Source organism: Vespa mandarinia, chromosome 19 (genome assembly GCF_050613455.1).
Source record: "Vespa mandarinia isolate Hongniang chromosome 19, ASM5061345v1, whole genome shotgun sequence".
Taxonomy (NCBI): Eukaryota; Metazoa; Arthropoda; class Insecta; order Hymenoptera; family Vespidae; genus Vespa; species Vespa mandarinia.
Genome location: NC_140828.1, coordinates 2,761,071 through 2,785,164, shown reverse-complemented (window position 1 = coordinate 2,785,164; position 24,094 = coordinate 2,761,071). Strand labels below are relative to the sequence as shown.

The following is a 24,094-nucleotide window of genomic DNA, read 5'->3' as shown; positions in this document are numbered from 1 at the left end:
TAAATTAAAAAACAAAGATATTTATAATTAATTCAAATTAATTAACCTAATTCGAAGATCTTAAGAAACTATTATCGACCTAGAACGATTCTTGTTCTTATTAATGCTAAAATTTATTATTCTATTTCTCGTAAGAAAAAAATATAATAAAATAAGTTGAGAAGTTGTTGTACCGATAGTTATATCATTAAGAGGAGTAGAAAGTGATACATATAGAAAATTAGGGATGAGAAACATATGCAAGAACGAATTTTATTACATACATACGTACCTAACTTTAGTTTCTTTTAAAGAGGCACCTGCTAGAGATAGATATAAGGCTTACTTCTTAATTGGCCCGAATGATAATTATTCTACTTCTTCGTCTCTTTTTTCTTTTTCTTTTATCTTTGCCTTTTCCACTGTCGAAGATTCTAACAGCTCGTTCGAAAGTCACCGAAGAAATCCAATTAACGACCGAACGGAAAGTTATGCCTCGAACAGATTGAATTTTAGCCAATAGGTATAGTTCGCGATCTTTATCTCTATATCTTCTTTTTCTCTTTCTTCATTTTTAATATTTTCTCCATTTTTTTTCCCTTCATTTTTCTTTTTCTGCACTTCTGAACCTTCCATAATTTCCAACACCTGCTAATTAGTTTTCATTCTATCTTCATTAAAATCATCGTTTTTATGTAGAATAAATTAGAGTAAATGTTCGTATATCTCAAATATCTACACTATTTTTCACGATGTTATAACAATGTTTTCTATTATCGTTGAATCTATTTTTTTTTTTTATACTATATGACGTTGTAATAATAATGATAAAAATATATTTAAAAAAAAAAGGTACCAATCACTCTGAAAAAAAATATCAAATCTTGATAATTACGATAGTAAAAAAGAAACAATTTAACAACTTAATTAAGATTATTGTTCTCTTTGGATGGTAGAATTTTTTTCTCTTATATATATATATATATTATATTTTTTTTTGTTGTATCTCTGAAAATAGTAAAAGTATTTGAGGCATTAAAGTTATCGCTGAGTCACTCTATAATAGGGAACTTTTTAAGCGAACGTCATTTCCGGTTTGCCGAACTTGCAGAAAAGCTTTTCTGAAAATTCGTAATTCACGTCTATGTAAATTTCGACTTTACTCGATAGATCATTCGATCGATCAAAAAACGATCGATCGGTCGATTCATTCGTCCATCGCGAGAGAAACTTTGCACATGAAACGTTACGTTAATCGAGGGACTTGGCTTAAGGGACTCGATTAAAGGCACTGAAGCGACAAAGAGCAACCTAGTTATTCGCTCCTTTAATATCTCTTCCCGGTGAGTAATTAAAAGCACGGGATAGAGAAAAGTTTCGGAAAGTTTTTTATGCGAGCCAGCGGAAAAGCTCTTCATCGATATTTCCGTTGTTGTCGTCTTGTATACATGGATTTTCCAGGCTAAAAGAAGAATTCAGGGTGTTTTATTAAATCCCCATTTTTAACTTTTCAAAATTTCCTACATAGATATTTTCATCACAATAATAGTGGAATTTTTTGTTAAAACTATTTATATCTTTTACTTTTCTTTTTCTTTTACCTTTTTTTCTTTAATATTACAAATTAAATTTCTAGGGGAAATTATTCAATCAAAAAAAAAAAAGAAAAAAAAACGAAGAAATGAAAGTAACATTGGATTAACTAATAAATAGATATGTATAAATTACATATATACAATAATAAATTACAATATTTCTGATGTTTTACTTAAAATTATTTGCATATTTATTCTTAAAGAATTTACTTTTCTTTTTCTCTTTCTCAATCAATGAACTTCTAAATGAACAAATATTTGAATATGTTCAATAATGATTGAATAAAAGTATAATAACATCAAAGTCGTACCTTTTACATATATATAATATAATCGATGATATAAAAGTAGTAGACGAAATGGCTGACTGAGTTGATTGTAACGTATCTTCTTCCTCGTTCGTGGCATAGTTATATCGAATTCCGATATCTTTTTTATTGAAACGAGAGCTTTAGCCAAGCACCGTTCATAGTATTTAATCATTAGACTTTATTCTTCCTTTGACATATTATCTACGCATATATGCATGTATATATAGGATAAAAGAACCAAAAGTTTCTAGATGATTTTAAAAATCAATTTACTCTTTTTTCGAGATTTTTAGAGGCTAATTTTTTCTTTTTTTTTTTTCAAATTATGAAACTACAAACCTAATTACAAGTCTAATAGATCTCGAAAAAAAAAAAATAATTGATTTTTAATATCACTCCTTAGAACCTTAACTCATATAAGAGATTTTGACTCATTTTGACTCACGATATATATCGATAAAGCAAGTTCTTCTGGATTTTGATAAAAGCTCGAAACATGTTGAACATCCGTCTATGTTATAAATATTCCAACGTATATATATATATACGCACATACACACACTATAAACGACAATCATGTTATTAAAATGTCTGTTAATTTTATTATAGCATGTCAGACATGTTTCCGTGTAATTTTATTCTCTTTACTACTGTGATATATACGTAGATTAAGAAAGAAAATAAAAGGCAATTTTGTTAATTGCATTTTCAGTGGAGTCAATCAAAGATGCTTAAAATGAGCCTGATGCAAAATAATCTACTATCATACATGATGATCCTCTACTTCCTTTTTGTGAGTGAGGCTTATCAGAGGAAGGATGGCAGCAAGGATGGTTCGAAATTGATAAGGATTAATGGCGATATCATTCTTGGAGGAATTTTTCCTATGCACGAACAGGTATATTGGATAAAAATTTATTTCGTTATCACTTATGTATATATGTACATACATAAAGTAAATGTTTCTTTCTTTTTTTCTGATATATTAAAAAATACAATAATAATGTTTAATATCATTGAATTTTTTTAAGCTATAATTCAATGATATTAGAAATATATGATTTTATTAAAAAAAAAAAAAAAAAAAAGAAAAAATGGAAATGAAATTTTCACTTAAAATTTATTATTAATCGATCTCGAAAAAATATGTTATTTTAATGGACACATTTGCCATTTAAAAGATAATAATTTTTCTCTTCAATATTTTTATCCTATCTTGAAAAAAACAATGAAAATACTTTAGTTATTAACACTGACTGACTCCACCTTGTATAATTGAAATATCATTATCGTATGTATTTGAAATCGTTTTCGACGAGTTTCTCTACAAAGTTCAATAAACGATTTCGATAGAATCGATACGTTCAAGAGCACAATCGTATTTGCTGCTAGCTCACGCTTGTATTAATTTACAATACGCTGTTATCAATAACCTATAGGAATGTTCTAGAAAGAGAGAGTAATAGAAATAGAAATAGAGAGAGAGAGAGAGAGAGAGAGAGAGAGAAAGAGAAAGTTTACTATTCAGTTGATATCATGATAGAGAGATCGTATATCAGGAGAAAGAGAAAGACGATTGGAATGGTTTCTAACATCGATCTTTGTTCATTTTAACAAATCATTCTATTTATCTAGGTTGTGTTTTACTTTATCAACTAAGAGAGAGGATTTCGCTCTGGTTTAAAAAACTTTTGTTAGTTCTTCTCAACTCTTGACCATCTCGTACCCTTTTTCTCGAACTTTCTCTTCAAGTTTATTTCTTTTGAAGTATGTGCTTGCCACGTTAGTTTTTCTCATTTTCAAACAAACATCTTTTCCTTCTCGTTGGACGATGTTTTAATTTTCTTTTTTTTTTTCTTTTGCAAATCACATTTATTACATTGATTTTTTTTTATTTGTTTTTCTTTTTTGATTGTATTGACATTTTATTATTATTAAAATTATTATATGTTTTTTCTTTTTTCTTTTTTTATAAATTCTTTAAAAAACGTGCGAACGTGTGAGATGGAAATTTGTGGAAATTAAATAAACAGTAGTAAAGTGAGGTAGTTTCAATGTTTTATTATTTTTCTATATTGTTATAAATTTTAAAAGAGGATTACTTTAATTTTTGCATTTATTAAAACATATTTACATTTGTTTCAGATATGGGTAAGATCACGTGGTGCTGGTACAATCGGTGAATCACCTTGCGGTGCAGTAAAGGAAGAAAAAGGTGTACAGCGATTAGAAGCAATGTTATACGCATTAGACGAGATTAATGGTGATCAAGAGCTTCTACCAAACACTACATTGGGTGCATTGATATTAGATTCATGTAGCAGCGAGACGTATGCTCTTGATCAGAGTATGGAATTCATGAGATCTTATATGAACCAGGTAAATTGATTTTTTTATTTTCTAATTCCTTTTTAACTAAAGACTTTTTCATTTATTTGAAAAAGGATATATTAAAAAGAAAAATAGAAAAGAAAAAGTATAATGTACAGAATAGGCCCAAAAATTTCTAAGTGATTTCAAATATTAATTATGCTTTATGCTGGGGTTAATATTTTTTTTTTTTTTATATGTATATATATATATATATATATATATATATATATATTGTAAAGTTACAAAGCTGGTTTGTATAATTACCAAATTAATTACAAGTTTAATAAGTCTCGATAAAAAATAATTGATTTTTAAAATTAACTACCTTTGACCTCAACCTGTATAATCAATAATATAATAGGCATTTGGAGAGTCGCTTTGAAGTAAAACTCTAGGAAGGATAATAGAAAAGGATCTAATACGCTTTGTTAGAATTATATCGAGCCATTGAGTTTCTCTCTCACTCTTTCTCTTTCTCTCTCTCTCTCTCTCTTTCGTAATAGTGATAGTAGTTTACACGAACGAAGTAGAACGAACACACAACTGATCAGGATCAAGCACGATAAAAGTTTAGTAGACTAACCGTCGATCTCGATTGGATAAGCTTCTGGTATTTCGGTGAAATTTTCTCTTCGGAAGCCCCCAAAGGACTTTATGTATTCAACCATCTACCACAATACCTACCAACCAACCAACCAACCAACCAATTCTCAATTTCACGGGACACGAAGCAGAAGGCGTTACTCATCCTGATTGGTCGAACACCTCGAATGATCGAATTCCGCGTGCCATGAATTGATGTCTGTTTTCTTACTTGCACAACCCATATATATATATATATATATATATGTGTGTGTAATGAGATTTTTATCGAGAAAGGAAAATATAATTGTTTATATAGGTTTATTTCCTTTTTTTTTCTTTTTATTTTTTATCCTAATAGTATTAAAATATATATAGTATACAATATAATATCAGTATAATAGTAATGATATGTCAGGGCGAGCATCTGCGAAATTTTCTAAGTATAAAGTAATCTAATAAGAAAAAGTAGCAGTTTATTATCCCGTAAAGTTTGCATTGCATCAGCATGAAGTTGAGCTGGTCTTAGAAGGATGAGCTTGGTAATAAAGGAGAGTAAGCACAGTGCATGCTTGTAATGCTTGCGTTTAATTAGCTTCCTTGATAATACTATCTCGTTCTATCCTTCTCCTTTCTCTCTCTCTCTCTCTCTCTCTCTCTTTGTGTCTTCAAATAGATGCCAGCAACAGCAATGGCTGTTTCTATCTATGCGTTATGCATTCGAAACTTAAGGAAACTTGCTGTGACATTTGTCCTTTAATGAATTCATTCAAACAAAAGCTTCCAACGAGAGAACTTCTAAAATATATTTTTTTTAATTTCAAAATTCCTCTCTTTCTTTTATTTTCTATTGCTTAAATTATCCCGATATTTCTATTCTGTTTATTTTATCATTTTCGATGATCACTAGAGAATCGATATTATCGATAATTCGTCGAATCGAACCGAACCGCAGGCATATTCTCGCACGAAATTGAAAATTTAATGATCACCCATCATCGGTCCGTCGGTTCCTCCCTGCACCCTCCCCCACATGCCATCCACCCATGATTCCAATGACCTCCCCCCTCCTTGTCCCTTAGACTCTATTATTACAGTGTATATTTTTAATACGCATACTATCACAAATGTGCCAGCGTTAATTTGTCGAGACTGGTCATCGAACATTCTAACTGGCTCATCTGCTAACTAAATGGTAAATGCACACAACGTTCATAGCAATTTCATATGCTATATGGATTATTTGCTTTATGCGTGTATGAATTCTCATTGACCAGGTAACTCAAATTTGTCCGCTTTGATTTAAATGGTCTCTATGGAATATGTCAAATATGGATTGCATTTGAGAATTTCTAGGGGTTTGCTTTCATTTCGAGATATTAACTTGAGTATAGTATTTATGATAATTAAGGGAAATTATAATCGTTACTATATAGTTCCCTTCTTATTAGATTTATTATTACTATTATTATTATTATTATTATTATAATTATAATTATTATTATTATTATTATTATTATTATTATTATTATTGTTATTGAAATAGAAAAGAATAATTATAAATATTTTGTTTTATCAGCAATATTAAGATAATAATAATATTATGAGAGTATCAGTATAAATTGATATAGTTTTAATGATTACTATCAGTATATTAATAATATTCTAGCAATAATATTGTTATTATTTATCTATATATATATATATAATATTAATATAAATCATTACAATATAATAATATCATACTAGTATCATAGAATCAACATAATTCTTTATAATAATAATAATAATAACAATAATATGCTAATATATCATCAAAATATATTAATCATAAATTTCATATTTTTGTTTTTCTCGTAACTTTTATATTAACTTTCATTATCTTTTTTTTATTTTTTTATTTTCATTAATATAGCTGAGTCGTCGAAATTTTCTTTTACATTACAAATTTTTTTCTTTCCTTTCTCTTTTTTTTGCTCTTCTTGTTGAAGAAAACTTTGTAATTTTATCTTTCTCTGGCAGATTATTCCTTTTTTCTTTTTTTTTATTTTCCATTAAAGAACTACAGTGTAACATATCAGATTTATGCAAACTGGTTGAATATTTTTTGCAGAATACGTTATTAATTTCTTTCGCATATTTTGTCGTTTTTCATTCTCTCCTATCTTCTACATCGTGCTTCCTGTTTCAAGGAAAACGATCGTGTTGCGTGTTATCTCGTGAAGATTTACGAGGATTTAACGATCTCGTCTAAATCCGTAAAAATTTCATTTTGACATTATAAAATTTCATAGTTTAACTTTTGCTTTTTTTCTTTTCGTCGTTCAGATTAATGTTTTTACAAATTGAATTTAAAGATTATTTATTTATTTATTTATTTATTTTTTTTTTACTATCACTGAATTAGAACGTACTCCGAGTTTATTTTAAATTGAGTATCACTTTATTACAAGATCGTAGTGCATTCGAAATGGTAGATAGTTTTCCTTTCATCGTGTTTGTATGTGTTAGAAATGACTAAAACGAAAGAATTACGTCATTGTCAACATTGGTGACATGTCTCTGTCTCGGTACTTTCGTTCAAATCGATGCAAACGTATCGATAAAAGCATGTTTGTCTCTACAAACGTACGTAGTAGATAATAGATGGACGTGCACTTGTTTACTCGCTTGTGAAAAGTGTTCAAAGTTATCGAGTACCACAAAATTTTTATCAACCCTTTTTCACGACGATGAAAAATAATCATCTATTAATGTATATGTATGTGTGTGTCTATATATATATATATATATATATACAAATTAATTATTTGCAATGAATAATTTCTTCATTTCAATTATTATTATTATTATTATTGGTTTTGGAAATGAAATAAAATTTCAATTATTAGTATTATTCGTCATTGCTAAAACTCGCCTAAATTTCAAATAGAATTTTCGTCAGAAATTTTCTCTCTATTATCTTTTTCTGTCTCTCTTTCTCTCTCTCTCTCTCTCTCTCTCTCTCTCTCTCTCTCTCTTTCTCTTTCTTTCATCTTATGTATTATTCATTGGATAAAAAGAAAAGAGAAAATCTTATTTCCATTGGATTGCCTCTAATTAAGCATTAGGTGGATGACGAATTAGAATTGGCTTTTCGATCTGCTTGAAATTTCGATTTCGGAGTATCTCGTTGAAGCGTTTTGTTATCAAACGTGATTTAATCACGTTTCTTTAAGATCGATAATAAATGTTTCCTAGTGATTTTCTTTCTCTCCTTGTTTTTTTGTTTCTTTTTTTGTTTTTTTTCCTATCTTCTCTCCACGACTTCAATTTTCGAGATCTATATACGTATATATATATATATACGTATATATATATATATATATATATATATATATATATATATCTTTGGTCTTATAAGAAATATTGAGGTCAAACACTGTTATTACAGTTCGGATATACGAGAAAAGAATTCTAAAAGTTTTTCGAACTATCGTTGGCATAAAAATTCTTATGTATTTTGTTCTACGTTATTCATCGAATAGTTCTTTTTTTTTTCTTTTTTTTTCTTTTTTTTTTCTTTTTTTATTGGGAATGAATATTATTAAAATAGTCGAAAGACGTGATTTAACATTAAAAAAGCAATTTGCTCGTATAAATATTAAATGTTAGAATTACATTGAATATAATTAGGTCACTCGAAATGAAAGGATCTCGTAGCTGCGTAATTATGAAGAATTCTTCTTGTTTGATTTATTGATCCGAGGAAAAGAGAAAAATAAGGATACTCGAGTTCGAAGGATAATTACAGCGAAACATACTGCGAAGTGTACTTCTCGCAAGAAAGACGGAAGCAAAACGCATTTTCCTTTCCACTTTTGCTCGTGTCAGAAGCAATTTCCTAGTGGAGCGCTTTGCTTCCTTCGCAAAAGTGCATGGCTATACCCCTTGAGCATCATAAGGGTCGAGTGTTGTAAGCTTTCAGCAACGACGACGAGACAACGACAATGACGACGACAAGTCCTCTTGGTTTTTTATCCGAGTCAAGAATTTTGTTAACCTCTTTCCTCCCAAAGTCTATTATATTTATTCTATTATTTTATATTTTACAAATAGTCACTTTTAAAAATTATTGTTATATAATATATACACATATAAACAGGAAGATTATTTTAGAGAAAATATTATATTTATTATATTGTTTCAAGAGAAAGAGAGAGAGAGAGAGAGAGAGAGAGAGAGAGAGAGAGAGAAGAGTGTATGTATATGAATCAATTAATTAATAATCATATTTAATTATGGAGAAAAGATCATTGATTAAAAATATAATAATAAGATTGTGATAATTTTAATATTAATGCATAAGTATTATTAATTATATTAAATTTCTAAAATTTGATATCACTTTTTTTTAATAATTAAAAATCGTTCTTGTATTTTTAAGTGGAATACATTCCTGTATATATTATATTATAATAAATCTTATGGCAATCTACGTAAACCTGATTCTATTATTTTTTTTATATGATTTTTTTTTTCTTCATACATATGTAATAGGCAAGAATGAATTATATACCTGTGATGTTTCGCCTGAATGATCGACAAAATCGATCGAGGAGAAACGGAGTGGAAAGATGGTAACTTCTCCATCGGAAATGACTTCGAAGTTTTAATCTAAGTTACGTAAGTGTCATTCAAAGAAAATAAATCCTATACGTTGAATAAAAATGATTGATCATGGTCGTTTTTTCGAAAGATTTCATATTCTATTTTTAACCTTCTTTAGGATCTTGTTCATTATAATAAATAAATAGAATAAAGAATTATATATATATATATATATATATATATATATTCCTGAGGTTTGAAAAGAAACGTAAAAAAAAAAAATTGAAGGATCATCGAATTCAATTAAATATAATTGAAAGATCATAAATACAGTGGGTCAGGACCTCTCAGTGATTATAGGATTTCAAGCAATCACTGAAGAGTCTGTGATACGTGACAGGATGTAGTTGCATCGAGTAACATAAATAGAAGGTACACTCTATCAAAACTCATCGACAATGCAAACAGATTCAAGTGAATATTAATAAGGGCACTCTTTCATGATTGTATTATGTCTACATATTATATTTTCCAAATGATATATTAAAAAATTGATCAAAAAAAAAGATCGATAAAATTTTCCAAATGATAATAACAAAATTTTCGTTGTTGATTTTTAAAAAGTATATCTTAATATATCTTAAAATATCATGATTATCGAGATTCCATCAATTTTTTTCTATATTTTTATTTGCCCATCTAATCAAACTTTCTTTCAAGGTCAAATATACGAAGAATCCTTTGATTCCTTTTTGATAAAACAGTTTGAAGTTTGAGGTAGTCTTGATCAGTATAAAACAGTGATTTTGAAAAGCTTGCAATAAGGTGAAGTATCAAGCAGATTTACATATTTGAATTTTCAATTTTCCAGTGGTTAATTCGAGGGTAGTGTAGAATTATCGTTCCATGGAAAGCACAGAAATTTCTCTCTCTCTCTCTCTCTCTCTCTCTCTCTTTATCTTTCTTTATATATATCTATATATATATATATATATATATATACACAGATACAGTTGGTATTAGTTTTCTCGTTGGCTCGAGGCTAGCTAGGTAGCTAGCTAGCTTGCTGTTATTCGGTTTTAAATATTTCAAGTAACTGGGTAACAACTTTGAAATGTACTTTTAAATGTTCTTTAATTTAATTAGCAATATTCTGAGCTCGTTAGCTTTGGGAAAACATTTGGAGATAAACTTTCCATTTGTGTATATTTCTAAGTTATATAAACTAATGTGATATAATTTTAAGAGAATGTTAATTTGTTTTTATCTTTCTCTGCCTCTCTTTCTCTCTCTCTCTCTCTCTCTCTCTCTCTCTCTCTTTCGCTCTGTTTTTTAATAATAGAGAATTTTTATTGGTGTCTCCTTTCTCTTTTTGTTACAGGACATTTCGGAGTACAAGTGCGAAGATAATAAACCACCTATATACATGCCACATAAACCAGTAACCGGAGTAATAGGAGCATCCTTCAGTGTAGTTTCCATCATGGTCGCTAATATTCTAAGACTTTTCAAGGTAATTTTAATAATAATCAAAAGAATATTGTATACTTTCACGATTATTCTCGTATATTATATCATAATAGCTAATCACGTTTTTGCACTGATCAGAGTTCATTCATTTCTAGAAACGAAGCTGAAATAAGAAAATTAACTTCTAATTATATTCGTTCGATATTATTTCTCTTCTTAAAATTGTTCTTTATTTTAAGAGAGTTTATGTTTTAAAATATATTCCTATCAAACATCCTTTCTTTTTTTCTAATAAACTTTTATATCTTATTTTATATAATATTATTAGATCTCATTAAAAGAATTTAATCTTTTGTTATTATTATTAAATTGTGAAAAGATATTAATTATAATTTTCTAATTTCAAATAAAAATATTATGAAATAAATGATAAATGAAAGATTTGATATTTGATTGTAACGTGAAATAACTCGTGAAATCTTATTTTTCGTTGAAACGAATCATCTCTCGCTCTCTCTCTCTCTTTCTCTCTCTCTCTCTCTCTCTCTCTCTCTATCTATCTATCTATCTATCTATCTCTCTTTCATGCGCGCGTACGATTACGTGGCTACTCACGTTGGCCAATATAAGTTTCTAGGAACGAATAGCACAGTGCTTCTCGAGGAAGTTCTCTCATCTCTCGAGGAAGTTCCTTGAGAAATGGACGGCATAGAGGATCTTGAGAACTAGCGCGCCGAAGCACTCGGCATCGTATTTTCCTCTTACCATAAGTGCTTTCTCTCTCTCTCTCTCTCTCTCTCTCTCTCTCTATTTATCTATTGATCTATCTATCTATCTATCTATCTATCTATTTCTCCTCGATCTCTATCTCTCTCTTTTTTACTCACTTATGTGTGCATACATAGAGAATGATAGAGACATATGAATATAGAACGTACGTATTATTGTTCACTGCACGTTCACCAAGTCAAAATCAAAGGGAAATATCAAAACGAAAACGAAACAGGATAGTTTCCCCATGGAAATATTTCTTTTATCGTTTTTTCTTCAAAATTGAATGCGAAATAGTGTTTTACGTTTCCTCAATATACTATGAGGATATACTATGAAGGCAAATTTTATTTTTACTATCTTTTTTTTACGATCATAAAAAAAAAAATACGAATAGAATAGATAGATAGCAAATTGCATTAGACAAAATCGAGAAACATTTAATTCTAATTAGTCATTGTTAATCAAATTAATAATTAATTTGGAAACGATTAATATGTGATACGTTCGGTTTAAATTTTAATAAAATTTTTGTTCTTATTAGAATAAATAATGACAAATGTTAAACATAGTGAATTGTCGAAAAATAAAAACTTTGATCGATAAAGAACGTTGTATAATAGAAACGAAGTAAAAAAAGAACAATGCCTGAGAAATTCATTCAACGAGAATCATACAGGTCAGCGAATAATCTTTCTTATCAAAGTAGAAACTAGGAGTTTCTTGAAAGGATCTATTAGTGAAGTCATTTTGAAAGGATTTATTTGGTAATATGGCTAGAGAATCAGAAAAGTTAAATGATTATTCATTTAGCTTTGCAGTTTATTCGATTTTTGCTTTGGATCGAACAATTTATTTATTTATACAGGATTGATCAAAAGTTCCTAAGCGATTTTAAAGATCAATTAGAAATTCTTCTTTGAAACTATTTAAACTCATTTCTTTTTAAATTGCAAAAAATCTCCTAGGGTTGTAATTTAACAGAGACGAAAATCAAATTAGCCTAGGAAGTCTCGAAAAAAATTAATTGATTGAAAGGTTGTAAGTTTTTTATTCGTTTCTTTCAACATTCACAAACTTTTTTTTTTCATTTCCGATAAGAAAACAATTATAATGATAAGATGGAGAAAGATATTCGTTTTGTAAATTTCATTTGATAGCTTCAATGTTACTAACGCGAAAGAAATTATATTATTAATGCTTTGAGCTCATGTATATTTCATCATTTTTTTTCAAGGAAAAGTTTAACTTTAGATTTTACATTTTACATTTGGTAACAGAACGTACACGTAAAGAGAATGAGAAAGAGAAAGACATATATATATATATATATATATATATATATATATATATATATATATATATATGTATGTATGTATATATAATACATGTTATATATACTACAGGTTTATATAAAAGTGATAGAAAAAGAAAAGAAATAAGGAAACAAAATCGTTTCTATTGCTTATTTATTTTTATTTTCAAAAATCAATATTGAAAAAAAATGAAATTTTGACTTTGAAAGTTATAAATTTTAATCAAACATTTTGATTTTTTACGTATACCTATGGAAAAAGGAAAAGGATCTATAAATAAAAATAAAAAATTAAATCAGATTTTTCTGAAAAGTTTAAGTTTAATATATATTATAAAAATGATTTAAAATTTGTCATTTTTCTTGAATCGCGCTATCGCATTTCCCAAAAGAAAACATTCATTTCCTCTTTTTCCTCTTTGGGATCAATAAATATTTTAAATTCTCAATTGGCTAGGCTGAATGAAATTTGTCCAGGAGGGTGTGTAATCGATTGGAATATTTTCGAGGTATTAGCATAGAAAGTGCTACTCCATTCGATCGAATGCATTTTCCTTCAACCCTGTTAATTGGTTCGGTCGATGAGAAATCACGTGAATTGTTCTTGATTTCGTATTTGGTAAAGCCATCGTAGTTTAAACAGTCTACGCTGTTCCTCAAGACTAATCTCTTCTTGGAGAAGTAGACATATATACACACATATATACACCATGTACACATACATAGGTATACTTATACACATAGATGTTTACAAAACATTAGCAAAAGACCGTAAATATCCTAGTTAGGTACAAGTTTAATCTTTTAATCATTTCTTTCGAATCATTTTAAAATCATTATTTAAGAGTAATTACTGTATACATTTGCTCGTCAGTTTGTCGTGATAAATGTTAGAATAAAATAAAATACACGGATAAGAACTTTTGACCTTTACGAATGTGTAAACGTTGCTCATGGCATATTGCAGATACCCCAAGTGAGCTATGCATCAACCAGCACTGAATTATCGGACAAAAGTCGTTTCGAGTATTTCAGTAGAGTTGTACCACCAGACAGTTTTCAAGCGCAGGCCATGGTCGAGGTGATACATCGTTTAGGATGGAAATATGTTTCTACGGTGGCCGTCGAAGGTGATTATGGTGAAAAGGTCAGTCAGTTTTTTCTTCTATGGACTTTAAATGATAATAAATAAATATATATATACATATATATATATATATGTGTGTGTATATATAGAAAAGATAAGTTTTTTTATTTAAAAGTGTACATATAAAATGAGGTTCATTTAGCAGATATTTTTAATTAGATGTTTTTTAAAATATTGTTTCATATTTTATGTTATCATATATAGCATCGATAATTTTAATCTATTTTATATATATACACATATTAAATTGATGATTTCATCCTTTATATAACAAAAACGTTTAACCAAATCGATTAAAAGCGAACAAAAACTGCTTATTTCCTGAACGATAGAACAAAACAAGAGGAAAGGTCACATGGAGGTCCTGTAAATAACGAGCATTAATAAAACATTTTAATTACTTAACGAAACTGAATTTCTTTGATGATTACTTGTGATTTACTTGGATTTTTGAATATAAAAAATATCTGATTAAAAATTAGAATATATATATATATATATATATATATATATATATATTTGTGGGTTTATGTGTGTTCAGAAAAAGAAAAATGAAAGTGGGTCAGTAATATTTTCTAATCGATATTTTTATTACCATTAGTATCATTATTTTGATGTTGACGTCGTAGCATTTTTGAATCGTAAATTTCTTTTTTGTTCTTTTTATTTTTTATTGTCTTCATATATCAACAAGATACACGGTGAAAATCGCTTAACGATAAAAGCAATATCCGTTTTCTTTTCACCTTCGATATTTCAAATGATGCTTGCTTTTGTCGTAAAAGTAAAAACAAATGCACTTGGAATTTCTTCGAATACGTTCCTTCATATTCTTTACAGTAGATTGAATAAGAGCTTGAGAACATGCGATGTTCAAAGAAACGACGGAAGCTTGTGTTTGGATATTGCTTGAGTTAAGTGTAGTAAAAAATAAAATAAAATAAAATAAAATAAAATAAAATATTCGATTAGAATTATTTTTTGAAGGGAAAGGGAGGAGGAGAGACAGGGAAAGAGAAAAGAAGACAAAGGAAAAAAGAGAGAATAATAAAACGATTATCTATGTTTAGGGTATCGCCAGTTTTATATCGTTATCCTTGGAATATAACATTTGCGTTGCTGTAAGCGAGAAGATATTACGTAATTCGAAGACCGAAGACTTTGATAGGATCGTAGAAAGACTAAGCACGAAACATAATGCTCGAGGAGTCGTATTGTTCGTTGATGAAGATAATATAAGGTAAGGAATTATTATTAATTATTTTATAGTATTATTAAATATTGATTTCATTCTTTTCAAAAAGTTAGAACAATCTAGTTAGAAAAATATTTAATAGAAAATATAATAGTATAGTAGTTTTATTTGTGAAATGATAATTTTCTTATATCTGAAAATGATGCTTCTTTTCGGAAAATAATTATTTAAAAATGCAGCTTACTCTGAACACATATTAAAAAGAAAAAAAAAATGAGTAGACAAAATATTTTCATAGGCTTGATCAAAATGTTAAATATATAAAAACAGCTGATATTTTTATAAGCGAAAAAGAAAATTATTTTTTATTATATGACGAGGAAAAAATTAGTAGCATGAAAAAAGATAGGTTTGTGTGAATTAAAAGTTGATAAACTTTAGATGATATAGATTAACATCAGAAGTTTTCTTTCTTTCTCTATCATCCTATATATATATATATACATACATACATATGTATATATATATATATATCTTTCTCAGCTACATTGTTTTCTCTAGTAATTAATTTCTGCCATGACCGATCAAGTATACCTCCGTTATTCCATCATTGATTTATGATGAACGATATAAGTTCGTTCTGACGACAATATCCTATGGATAGGATCATTACTTTTTGTTTCACCCTTGACATGCCCTTCCCTTTTACGTAGGAACACAAAGCAAATGTTACTGTAAAAACTCTCCTCGTTTGACAACTCTGCCATTGAAATGAACCTCTCGGCTATTTTTGATCGTTTTCAAACGAGACGTGAATAAAAAGAAGACGAAAGAGAAGAAGAAAGGAAGTAAGAAAGAGAGAGAGAGAGAGAGAGATAGAGAGAGGGAGAGAGAGACAGAAAGAAAAAGGAGAAGAATAAAATCTGATATAATTTATAGATATATTATAAATATTTTTTTATATTAAATAAAATCTTAAAAGAAACGTCGATAACTTTTTATGATCTAATTTTTTATCTTTGAAAAATGAAATTCATTTTGAATATCATGAACTTGAAAAGTTCAATGATATTATAAAGGGTTAACGATAAGAAGAAAAATATATATAAAATAATAAGAAAGAGAGAAAGAGAGAGAGAAAGAAGGAAGAAAAAATCGGGATTGAATTTCGTGGTTATAAAAAGGAAAGAGCTTTACAAGTGTCACAGCTTATCTTCTTAGGCATTGGTTGCTTATGTTATATTATGGATCGCTCTGAATGCAGCCTGTGAAAAATGACGTTCGCTATATGTAGTATCGATTTTTAAACGTCGTCGTCGTTTAAACGATGTTATACGTGCGATGCTCTTCGACGTATCCTTCTCACTCGATTATTATCTATTCCGCGAGAATTATTTTCTTTTCTTTCTTTTTTGTTTTTTTAAGTATTTTCTCTTTTTTCTTCCTCTTCTTCTTCTTCTTCTTCTTCTTCTTCTTCTTCTTCTTCTTCTTCTTCTTCTTCTTCTTCTTCTTCTTTTTCTTCTTTTTTTTCTTCGTTAAGTATCTGTCAGATTGACAGATGTGATAAAAATAGGTCGTTAGTTCTTACCGTTAAAATAATCCTAAATAATGTTCTCATTTGTCAATGCTCGAGAATATTATCTTTCAGCTATTATCTTTCTTTTGGATTATCTTTCCTTTAGCTCACACGTACAATATATCCGTCCAATATTTTTCGTTATTATTAACAAAGAATTTTCTCTCTTTCTTTATCTAGAATATATATTATCAAGGGAAAACCACTTTTAGGTAGGTCGCCATAGTGGCGTTAGCGGTTTTCATAAAACACACATAGCCAACTCGTTTTTTTGGCTAGTATCCAAATATCGAAGCAAACCGGCTGCTGGAACCGGCTGAGGAAAAAACATTCTTTTTCCACCTATCGACTTTAAATTTCAACCCCTCAAAAGGCTTCGTATCGACACGGATATCTTCGACCCATCACCTTCTTTATATCTATCCCTGTCTTCCTTTCGTTGCTTCTTCCTTTCCCTTCCTTCCTTTTTCCCTTTTTTTTTTCTTTTTTTTATTCTTTTTCTCTAGGAAAAATCTCTATTTATACATGCCGTATTCTCGCTTACGCGTACAATATATATTCTCTTTCGAACAAATGCAAGAGCTTTGCATTACAAAGGACGGAGTTCTCTCTATCGGTCGCATCCTTTTCCTTGTTCTTCAACTTTTACGAATAATTTCATCTGCGATATAAAAACAAAACAAAATCAAAAAGAAATGTTTCCCTAAGCGATTAAGGCGAGGTTTTTTTCTCTGTTTGTTAGTGTTTCTGTTTTCTTTTTCTTTTTTTTTTTTTTTTATTTTTCTTAACAAGTTTTTTCGTTTCATTTTTGAAATATTTTCGAACTTCGAGAGAATCTAACGAGAGATATTCAATTAATTACAATGTTAATTATATGTATGTAGATATATATAACGGAGCTAAAAATTTCTAGATTTATAATTTTTTAATCTAATAAACTCTCGAAAAAGAGTCATTAATTCGTAAAATTATGTAAAAACTTTTGACTTACCTTATATATATATTTCTGTATAATTAATAGTATGATCAATTTGTAAAATAAAAAATATGATTGTCAGAAATATTTCTAATCTACTTAAGGTTTCATCGTCTAATAGAATAAATCTATAAAATGAATTTCTTACTTTTCTTTCTATTAAAAAGATTTGATAGATGTATTTGTAAAGAAGTTTCTTTATTCAAAGTTGACATTACTTCGACTATAGGTTTTCTTTGGAATCTCATTCAAGAGTCAACACTGTTCAAACTGTGATCTGTTTTTTTAGATATACTAAAAGAACAAACAAAAGGATAATAATAATAATAGCAGTAATAATATTGTAGCAGTAAAGGAAAAAGAAGGAGAGGATCGATGTTCGAGTGTACACACGCCCTTTCTTCGCTCTTAACTTGAATCTCTCGTTCTTCGTCCCGAAGAAAACAATAGCCAGAGAGAGATAGAGAAAGAGGGTACTTATTCCCCTTTGCCCGTATAGTAATCCAGTGACCCCAATATCGTCCTCCAAATCGATTGCCCAAACACGTCCTGATATACCGTCTTCTTAGTATCGTCATCCCCTTTTCCGAAAGTGTTTCGAGACTAGCTTTCCTTCTCGTTCAAAGGATTATCTAACAAAAAGCTCCATTGACTAAAATACAACGTATTTAGTATTTTTTAAATGTATCTACTAGTGCTTTTATCCTATAGAAACACGTATGTCTCCTTTTTTTTTTTACTGTGATAACAGAGGGAGGAAGAGAGAGAGAGAGAGAGAGAGAGAGAGAAGGAAATATTTATTTGAATGTGAATTAAAAAAAAAAAAAGAAATAGTATATAAAAATCATCGTGGTCAATATTGATAATAGAATATTAGAATATTATTAGATGGATAATTATAAAATAAAATAATTTTATTGTAGTAAATGTTAACGATTAAATATTAGAATATTATCAGACATTTATAGATATTTTTATATTAATATATGAAACTTACATAAATGATAACACATACATATAGATAAATTATTTATTAAAACTTATTAATCAATAAAACATCTTTTAGAAAAATTTGATAGATGCAGATAGGGAAAGAGAAAGAGAAAGAGAGAGAGAGAGAGAGAGAGAGAGAGAGAGGAGAGAAAGAAAGAGAGAGAGAGAAAGACTGTCAGAAGAAGAAGATCGATTCCAGCGAAATAAATAAACCGACGGACCTCAATTTGTCTTCCATACTGTGTTGAGATCCAATTAGCTAGCAAGCATCCTCATGTACTCCCACGCATCTCGCTCACAAGGTTAAAATACGTATTCGTAAAGTGGTATACATTGACAAAGAAGAACACACATACATACACGCGCACACACGCAAGCATATATATATATATATATATATATATATATATATATATATATTTAAATATTTTTTCAATCTTGTTTTATTAATTTATATTCTTCAAAAGTTTTACAATTATTGGATTTATTAATCAAAGTGTCAGATTGTTAACTCAATATTATCAGTAAACCGTGAAACACGTTCTTGTTTCCTTGAGGACGTCGATATGTGGTTGAAATTGATCTCATTTGTTAGCCCCACCCCCTCTCTTCCTCCCTTCATCCTTCTATTTCTCTCTCTCTCTCTCTCTCTCTCTCTCTCTCTCTTTCTCTCTCTCTGTCTCTCTCTCTTTATCTCTCTCTCCCTCTCTAGCCTCATTTTGATAGTTTCAAATCGTATTGAACGCGAAAGCAGCGTGATTGAATTATTCGATTCTAACTTGTTAGAAACTCTACTGTTATGCTTGCTTTGAAACATAGATATACATGACTTGACTTTAGAATTTACTCTAGTATAGATATTTGCGTGGATGTTAAATTAATAGAAGAAGAAAAAAAACGGAAGAAAACACATATTCCTTCCAATGTTCTAGTTAATATTACCCATCAATGATGATAGTTATCATATACTTCTATTCCGTCTCAATTCTCAAAAAGGAAATCTTTGAGAGAATTCTTCACAATCTCGTTTCCTGGAGTATACATACATACGTCGAAGAAAAGCCATTACTTCTTGAATTCGATTTCGATGGACCATGCTTGATAAGTCCGACAATATAAGTTTAGAGGTTTCAAACTCGTTCCTCTTATCCGACTTGTATTGCTCCGATAGATCTTATTTTGGTTTCTTTTAGTTTCTACTCTCATTCTCCGTCTCCTCCTTTTCCATAAATAAGAAAATAACAACGATATCTATAAGATATTTATAAATCGTTCGAAGAGAAGAGTATTTCTTGGAAATTTATCAATTTATTATTCAATTTTGATTAAAAATTGAAGCGAATAAACATATTTTCTCACTTTAGCTATTATCAAAGTATAATTTTATTAGTATTGACTACCATATTATTAGTATATACTACCAATTATATTAAGTTAGTCGGGGGATAAGGGCTGACAGGTAGGTATCTCTATGTTCATATTCGAGAAACTAAACTTAAGACCGTAATGACTAAAGTATCATAGATGACCATACAACGTACACATATCTACATATGTATGTTGAGAATAAGCTTAGAGTTTCCATGGAAACGTTTTCCAAAGCTTCCTAACATTAATGACTGTTAACTCTCTCCTCTCTCTCTCTCTCTCTCTCTCCCTTTATCTCTCCCTCTCTTTAGCTTCCTGGATATATTCTGCTATATCTTTCCAAATAAATTGACACATGATTATCTTTGTGTATCCAGTTTCCTTAAATTAATCTAACTTTCTAGAAAAAAAATAAGTAAATAAATAAAAAAAAGAAGAAAAAAAAGGAAGAATTGTAACGAAAAAATTGACGAAATTGAAGCTTATCTTATCGACGATATCATCCTTCTCGTTTGTTATATTTCAGAAAACTTCTACAAGCTACGGTGAGAGCCAATCGTACGGGTCACTTCATGTGGGTTGGTAGTGACTCCTGGGGTGCTAAAGTTTATCCGGTGAGAGATCAAGAATTTGCTGCGGAGGGTGCTATCACTATACTACCATATAGGACTGCCCTTAAAGGTAATCTTATCGTTCAATCTTACTAGACAGTGTCTAAGTGATGTTTATACTACTATTGACCAATTCAAATTGTATACAATTTTTTTTTGGGGGATCTGATGTTTTTTTATCTGTTTTTATTATTATTATTATTATTATTATTATTATTATTATTATTATTATTATTATTATTATTATTATTATTATTATTATCATCATTATTATTAATGAAATATATATTTTATTGTTACGTTTGTTATATCTTTTAAAGGTTTTGACGAATACTATCTTAATCTTCGACCAAGAATGGCTAATGAATGTCAAGGTCAAAGTGAGAATAATATTCCACACGAATCATTACCCGGAAAAATAGTAAATTGTAGGAATATATGGTTCCGTGAGTTTTGGTCGCAACATCATAAATGCACTTTCAGCCAAAATGCATCGATCGAAATGACGAGATGTACTGGTACTGAAGAACTTAAGGATTACGAGCAAGAAGGACTGGTACCTTTCGTTGGTAAAATAATTTCATTAATTTGTAAAAAATTGCTAATGAAATATCCTGTGAAACAATAGATATATATATATATATATATATATATATATATATATATCTATTGTTAAATATTTATATATATATATATAATATAAATATAATATATAATAATATATAATATATATAATAAGTAGGTAATTACTATTTTGTAAATGAAAGAGATGATTATCTTGAAACAAAGCTAACACATCGTTCTACTTTTTCTTTTCTTTTTTTCTTTTTCCATCAGACAATTGTGCCTCCTTTGTCTCTTTTAAAATAGCCTGGAGCAGAGCCCTTAACCCAACGAATTCTTGAGACTTTAGACTATTACTCGCTAAAAATCCTGACCTGATTTTTTATTAGGTTCTTTTTCTTTTTCTTTTTCTTTTCCATCAAATGAAGAAGTCCTTCTTTTTTCTTTTTTTTTTTGTTCGTTTTAAGATATTACAGACGAGAAACTTTCCTCTTTATGTCACATTCAAGAAAAATATATCAATTGAATACATATAATTATATTTTATTATTATTATTATTATTATTATTATTATTATTATTATTATTATTATTATTATTATTATTATTATTATTATTATTATTGTTATTATTATTATTATTGTTATTATTATTATTATTATTATTATTATTATTATTATTATTGTTATTGTTATTATTGTTATTATTGTTATTATTCATATAGTCGATGCTGTATATGCAATGGCTCATGGAGTTCACAACGTAATAGAGGAAGAATGCGAAAATGAATTTACTGGATTGCATTATGTTTGCGAAACTTTGAAACCTGCACCCGATGGCCAACAACTTCTACAATATATTCGAAACGTTACCTTCATTGGTAAGGATCAACACAAAGAGTTTCTAATTTTTTTTTTTTTCAATTGAATATTGGAATTGGTTATTTTAATAAAAAAAATTGTTTACATATATTATACTGACAAGAGATATATATTCTTTTTTTCAGGTCGTCAAGGTACAGAAATTAAATTCAATATCAATGGCGATGCCTATGGGTTTTATAATATTTATCAATATCAACGTAACGAAGAAAATCGTTTTGATTATACTCTGATTGGCACTTGGAAAGAAGAGTAAATTTTTTTTCTTTTTGCGAGATTTTTAATAATTGATTTTGAAGAATAAACTGATCGTAATTTATTTTTTTTTCCAATTTTTAGATTGGCTTTTGATATCAATATGACCAGATGGGCAACAGGAGCTGGTGAACTTCATATACCAAGAAGTTCCTGCAGTGATAATTGTCCTTTAGGTCACGTCAGAAATTTCCAGGTAGGAAATGATCGATTGGAAACATAAACAAGGGAAAAAGAGAGAGAGATAATAAGAGAGAAAGATAAAAAAAAATCAAGTGTTTTTCATATCTTTAAACTTGTGCCTTTAGACTCGTTTAAAAATGGTGATATGATGCTTGAGCACGTAAACTCTGGAAAAAGCACGAAGCCTAGAAGGAATGCAAACGAGTCGTTATTTTGAAGTAGTCTCTTTCTCTCTCTCTCTCACTCTCTCTCTCTTCTTCAGTAGCACGTTACTAATTAACCTCGTAGTTTTCGTCATCGTGGTGTTTCTAATGTGAAGGTATTTCAAAAAAAAAAAGAAAAGAAAACAGAAGCACTTTGTGCGATCGTTACCACCTGTGGATATCACTTGTTTCTTCATGATTACTTTAGTACTGTTAATTAAATTTTCGATTGATCAGTGTTATCATAAAATTATCTCCTGTTAATAATGAATCTGGTATATGATAGTTATCTTTAAAAATGGAAAGAGGTCTGTTGATATTGAAAAAACTTTTAATATATTAATTAAAATATTAATTAAAATTATTAACATATTAATTAAAATTATGCTATATTGTAAAAGGAAATAATAATAGTTTGTATACTATTATATTTATATACAATAATGATGTACAGTATTATTTGTAATAAATATTTATAGTACATTTTATAATATTTTTATACTATTTATAAAATTACTGTTATTTTCTTTTTCTATTATTTATCCATTAAATAAGCCATTAAACTTTTAAATAGATCTGATATACCTATATTAATAAATAGAAAAAATTAATTAAATTAATCTCTGATTTTTCTATCTACAGGAGGCATGTTGTTGGAGATGTGTAGCTTGCCGAGAAGATGCTTACGTATTCAACGACACTTGCAGCAGTTGTGGACCTGGATACGCTCCTGACGAAACAAAAACAAGTTGCATCAAATTAACAGCTGAAGTTATATCATGGACCAGTCCGTGGGCATTGGTACCACTAGTTTTCGCTTCCATTGGCATCCTCAGTACACTTTTCACAACGTTTGTATTCATTCGGTAAGTCACGTGATACTTCGTACAAAAATAGCTTTGGTTAATTGAATATAATAATAGATTCGTGTTAAAAAAATATAAAAGGTTTTCTTCTTTTTTTTTTTTTTTTTCGTTAAAAAAACGATGAGATAAAAAAGTCAATGTGTACTGAGATCCAATTGATTCAATTCAGGTATTTAATTGATGGTATGGGATTAAGAAAAAAAAAAAAATAATAAAATGTAGCAATGTTATTTGAACATAGTGTACTAGGTAGTAATTAGGAATCGATTGAATCTTCCTAGTAATTACACC

At 28.7% G+C, this 24,094-nt stretch overlaps 1 protein-coding gene across 7 annotated transcripts in view; it reads left to right on the top strand.

Annotated features, from left to right (window-relative positions):
- LOC118449354 (metabotropic glutamate receptor 8) overlaps nucleotides 1–24,094 on the top strand; it is a 36,026-nt gene that overhangs the window by 10,177 nt on the left and 1,755 nt on the right. For 6 of the 7 annotated variants that reach the window (XR_014983302.1, XM_085662758.1, XM_085662757.1 and 3 more), the window contains 11 exons: nucleotides 2,598–2,783; nucleotides 4,031–4,264; nucleotides 10,812–10,943; nucleotides 13,954–14,133; nucleotides 15,204–15,373; nucleotides 20,768–20,922; nucleotides 21,173–21,421; nucleotides 22,140–22,295; nucleotides 22,422–22,548; nucleotides 22,636–22,747; nucleotides 23,580–23,803. Coding sequence is in view for 6 of the 7 variants with exons in the window: in XM_085662758.1 (XP_085518884.1) it covers nucleotides 2,613–2,783; nucleotides 4,031–4,264; nucleotides 10,812–10,943; nucleotides 13,954–14,133; nucleotides 15,204–15,373; nucleotides 20,768–20,922; nucleotides 21,173–21,421; nucleotides 22,140–22,295; nucleotides 22,422–22,548; nucleotides 22,636–22,747; nucleotides 23,580–23,803 (1,910 nt within the window). In the remaining variant the exon portion in view is untranslated. Of the gene's footprint in view, nucleotides 1–1,230; nucleotides 1,323–2,597; nucleotides 2,784–4,030; nucleotides 4,265–10,811; nucleotides 10,944–13,953; nucleotides 14,134–15,203; nucleotides 15,374–20,767; nucleotides 20,923–21,172; nucleotides 21,422–22,139; nucleotides 22,296–22,421; nucleotides 22,549–22,635; nucleotides 22,748–23,579; nucleotides 23,804–24,094 lie in introns of those variants that run through there. The other variant, XM_085662760.1, reaches the window with a different exon arrangement.